The sequence below is a fragment of the Condylura cristata genome, unplaced genomic scaffold, assembly GCF_000260355.1.
Source record: "Condylura cristata isolate star-nosed mole 26May11 unplaced genomic scaffold, ConCri1.0 scaffold00014, whole genome shotgun sequence".
In the NCBI taxonomy this organism is placed as follows: domain Eukaryota; kingdom Metazoa; phylum Chordata; class Mammalia; order Eulipotyphla; family Talpidae; genus Condylura; species Condylura cristata.
The window spans coordinates 44,216,809-44,221,910 of NW_004567115.1; the positions used below are offsets into that span (position 1 = coordinate 44,216,809).

At 36.2% G+C, this 5,102-nt stretch overlaps 1 protein-coding gene across 1 annotated transcript in view; it reads left to right on the forward strand.

The window, feature by feature from the left end:
* SAP30 (Sin3A-associated protein, 30kDa) overlaps window positions 1-4,190 on the forward strand; it is a 5,697-nt gene extending 1,507 nt beyond the window's left edge. The window contains exons 2-4 of the mRNA XM_012724794.1: window positions 1,315-1,466; window positions 1,800-1,898; window positions 3,855-4,190. Coding sequence (XP_012580248.1) covers window positions 1,315-1,466; window positions 1,800-1,898; window positions 3,855-3,977 — 374 coding nt within the window. The 3' untranslated portion in view covers window positions 3,978-4,190. The remainder of the gene's footprint in view (window positions 1-1,314; window positions 1,467-1,799; window positions 1,899-3,854) is intronic.
* The last annotated feature ends 912 nt before the right edge of the window (window positions 4,191-5,102 follow it).

A 5,102-nucleotide genomic window follows, 5' to 3' on the forward strand; every position in this document is an offset into this window, starting at 1 on the left:
GGGCCGCGCCCCCGCCCCGGCTCCCCCTTCCTCCTCGGCGGAGCTCGAGAAGCCAAACAAAGGGGACCGCCGCGCCGAGGGCCCGGGGTAGTTTTCTCGTGGCCCGGGGTAGTTTTCTCGTAGCCCGGCAGCGCCTCTGGAATGGAGGCGCCTTCTTTGTTTTGCTGCCTGAGCTGCCGTTTGGCCCCGGGGAGTCGCTCCCTGGGTTCCGGGGTAGCAGAGTCCGGCCAGGACCGGCCCCCGCGCTCTGGAAAGATCTCGTTCCTGCCTCTGCCCAGCCCCCGGCGCGAGGGGCGCGCGGCTCGGCTGGCGGGTGCCGGGGGGCGCGCGCGGGGCGCGGAGCCTCCCCGGGTTTGCCCTCCGATTTTGGCAGCCATCGGGGTTTCTTTTTCCGTCCTCCTGCACGTCTGTGTGGTGTTGACCATCCGTGAAGCTTTTCAAAACAACCCTCAGCACTTTTCCGAGCGCCGGCTGGCGGTAAATGAATAACAAGATGTCAGAGCCTGCATATGCACGCCCTGCATATTTTTAACTTGCACTTAGGCTCGAAGTTAAAAGGCTGTCAGCGCAGTCCTTAGTTTTTATTTTAAGGAGTAGCTAACTACTGAGCTATGAAACTCACCATTTCAAGAGTTACTCTGCAGCTCTCCAGACTGTGTGTCAGTAAAGTCTTTGAAAAGTTTGAGATACGTTCTGCCTGCATTAACAGTTCCACGGATGTGTTCTTGAAAAACTTTTAAGGTAAACTTGAGGACACTCAGGTTGCTCTGTTGGACAAACGTGCTGCAGATAAATACGTTACTCAAAGAAAAGTTTACAATTCAAATTTGCTTGTAGTTAGGACAGGAAACCAATAGCTCGTTTGTGAAACTGGCTAGTTTTCATCAACTATAACTCGGCTGTTACGTTAGAACGGTGAGGACGCATACATTATATTACTAAAATAAGCTCTTTACGTTGAAAAAATAACTACCAAATAGTGTAATTGTGGGTGTCATCTTTCCCCTTGTTAAGAAAAGAAAGAGGAAAAAAGCCTGTGACCTAACGAATCTAGTTCACCCTCGCTGCAGTTTGATGACAAAACCCAGAGGGTTGGAATTCTCATCCTGTTCTGCCCCCTCCTTTCCCTTACCGGCACCCTGCCCCACTCCACCCCCACAATCCTCTTAACTGTATTGCCAGACGTGGTATGTTTGCACTGGGTGCGGGATTTAAGAGTAGAAAGCAACTTGTGTCTTAGCAATGGCCTGTTTTGACTAACTTTATTTCCTATGGGCTGTTTTATTAATACACATATTTTACTGTGATCGTAAGTAGTCTATAAAACTTTTCTGTTTCAGGCAAGGCATCTTTACATTTGTGATTATCATAAAAACTTAATTCAGAGTGTTCGAAACAGAAGAAAGAGAAAAGGGAGCGATGATGATGGAGGAGATTCACCTGTTCAAGATATTGATACTCCAGAGGTAGATAAAACTTTGTGTGTGTTAAGCGTAAATCATAAATAGTCCACTCTGACTTTATGGAGAGATGTGAACACACTTTAAAAATACTTAAATCTGAAAATGAAAGCAAAATTAAAAACATGCAGTCATACAGTTTGACTTGTGTATTTTCATTTTTGCCTTATTTTTTCCTCAGGAGATTAACATATTTAATACAGTTCTAGTTTTGATTTTGTAGTCTTTTTAAATAATAGAATTGAATTTGTCTTGTACTGAAGTTGAAATGTTTTATATATTAGAAATAAATTTTCAAAAGCTATTCTGATCTAATTCACATATGTTAATTTTTTCTAGGTTGATTTGTACCAATTACAAGTAAATACACTTCGGAGATACAAAAGACACTTCAAGCTACCAACCAGACCAGGACTTAATAAAGCACAACTTGTTGAGGTATGTATGAATTTTACACTATTTAAACTTTAAATGGCAACATTAAATGCTAATCCAATTGTTGACATAGCACATGTAATTATACAGTAGTTATACATTTTATTTGGCGACATCAGAATATTTAAATATCTTTTGTGGAAGAATCTGGTTGCTAAAATGTTTGCCTTTGAGGTAGGGAGTTCTTATGTGATCACTGCTCATTGGACCACTTGCTAGTCCTTTTAATACTGGCTTCAGAAACTTTGAGTAGAAAATTTTTATTTTCAGTCTAGAAATCTGTTGGTTTTTAAGCCATTTACTTAGTAAATATTTATTGAACACCTAGTTGAGACAAATTAGAAAGCTCTGATGTCTTTGTTAAAGTTTCTGATGGCCTAGGTCTACAGATAAGCCCTAAATAGTATTCCCAGAACTGGCTGATTTAATTATTTCAGAATTTGTTCTGATGATTGTTTTGTTTTGAGGTGTCCATGTTCTGCTAACATCTAGAAATATCAAAGACTTTTATCTATGTTTTTGTATGGAGTGTACTTTGATATGGAACATCTAGTTCTTTAGTGGATTTTGAAAAGTTGAGTATGTGTGTGTGTGTGTGTGTGTTTATGTGTATTCTTAGAGAATAATAGAACCAAGAAGTCTGTGCATCACATTGAGATCTTTGAATCTGTATATTTCTATTATCATATGTAGAATAAAATTGTTTACTAGACAGAATAAAAATGTTAATATATATAAATCAGTTTTCTCTTATTCATTTTCGTTAAATGGTACTTGGTTAAATACAATGTAATTTTTAACATTTTGTAAAGTAGGCATACTGAATAAGAAAAGATAACAAAAGGTACATTTCTTTAGCAGAATGCTTTTTAACCCTGTAAAGGTTTAGCATATTAACTTTTTTGCCAGAATTTTCTTTCTTGCCAAAGCAACAAAAACTCAACTTATTGTTAAATTTTATTTGAAAGATCTAGTATAGTACATTTCTGTATCATAAATATACATGTTGACTGTTGTGATGAAACTATCCCTGTGTACAAATAGTAACCTGTGATGGTGCCTTTGGGACAGTTTAGAAGTAAAAAACAGATTATTCTAAATGTTACATTTAAATATGGATATATTTTTAAACTAAAAAAAAAATGAAGTTTTTGATCAGCCTATCTAGAAGAATATTATTTTCAGAGCTTTTTCTTTTTTAAGGAACAAGAAATAACTATAATCCAAATAGCCAAGAATGTTAGAGTTTACCTAGTCAGATACTCACAAGTGATCCAGGGTTGGATGACTCTTTCAGTCTATTAATTATCACATGGATAACTTTTCCTTAAAAAAAATCTTATCTTCTGGATTCTGTATCCACAGATGAACAGTTCAGCTTATCCTTGCAGACCTTAGGTAGTTGCAATGCATGTGTTGTATTAGCATAATGAAAACCTCACTGAACATCCCTCTGATTATCCACATCTCACTTTCATTCAGAAAATTATTAAGGGAACCTGAACAGATAGTACAGCTACTAAATGAATGAATGCATGCATGCATGAATAAATCTCTTTTGTAGCAAACATACTTGTAAGATATTTCATAGTGTGTTTCCAACTTCATACTTATCCCTTCCCTATGAGTAGGGCCTAAACCATTGCATGAAACATAATGGTATTTAAAATTTAAAGTAAAAATGTTGATTTCCTAGATTCCAACATAAAGAGTGTTGAAAAAATAGACATGCTAATTAATGTAGGTTTGATTGAGTGGGCTGAAGAACGTTTTGATATCACACCACCTCTTATCATGTTTTCATCCTGTTGGTACTTGGTTAAATACAATGTAATTTTTAAAGGAAATAGCACTTCTCACCTAGTACTTTTTCTTTTCACAAAATGTCTTTTTGCCTAGTTTATGAAATCTGTTAATAATCTATAATTTAATTGCCACAATTTTTTTTTTTCTTTATAGATAGTTGGGTGCCACTTTAGGTCTATTCCAGTGAATGAAAAAGACACCTTAACATATTTCATCTACTCAGTGAAGAATGACAAGAACAAATCAGATCTCAAGGTTGATAGTGGTGTTCACTAGGAGAGATGGAATTCAGACTAAGACTTGGATGTTCAGATGTCAAGACTGTTTATTGTTTTTTCACATGTAGAAATGTTTCTTGTGTATTTTTTCTACAGAGGATTTTCTCTGATTTTATTTTCTTTGTTTCTGACTCTAATAATTAGTTGGAGACTCATGTAAAATGAGCTTTCCTAGATTAAAAAGTATTTTAAATAAAGGTTATTACTATTATAGTTGCTTCAGTGTATTTATTTTGTGAAACCTCTTTTTTATTTTAAACTGACTTTCAGGAACCAGAATTGAGATTTTAATGTACATTTTGTTGCCCCCCCCCTTTTTTTCCAATTTTAAGAAACTAACAGATTGAGGGAAAGTTACAAACATAGCACATTTGTTTTTTCTTGGACAATCTGATTTGGAATGGAGAGTATCTTAAAGAGCATTATTTTTTAAAGTGCTATTCAGTGCTGCCAGTTGTGAAAAATATTCCGTTGGGATGCAATGCTTTTTCTTCCTTTTTTTTGTTAGGTGTATTATTTTCTGATGCTACCTGAAGTATTAGGAGTGACAAAGTTTAATTTATATGCTTTCCTTTCTCCAAAGGAGACTTAATGTGCCAGTAAAGATTAGTACAGTGCTGAAAGTTGAAATTTAAACATAAAATTAGATCGGTTTCATTGCTTGTTTAAATTTTATTTTATAGAAAAGGGTTTTTTTTTTTTTTTTTGGTATTGAATATAGCAAGAATCTTAGCTTTGCTTCTTAATTTTCAGTCCTGTCCTGTATTGTTTACACTGTAAATTAAAACTAATCTGCAGTCGAACAAAATCTTTTAACTTTTGGTCAGACATATCTCTGATTTTATAATTTCTTTTTATAATTCATTCTCGGTCATTTTTCTATTAAATATTGTAACCTTTACTTTTCCTGGTATTATATTGCATAGCCGAGTACTTCTTAGTACAAATCAATTTTATAGCTTGTAACATTAAAAAAAGGGATAGCAGCTTCAGGGAAGACTGGCAACGGCTAGACCTTTAATGTAGACTAGGTTGGCATTGGACCTGGCAGTTCGTGGCTGTACGAGGCTGCTCTCTGGGTTGTAGGTTAGCAGCATCCCTGGAGCCCACATACTAGTGCCAT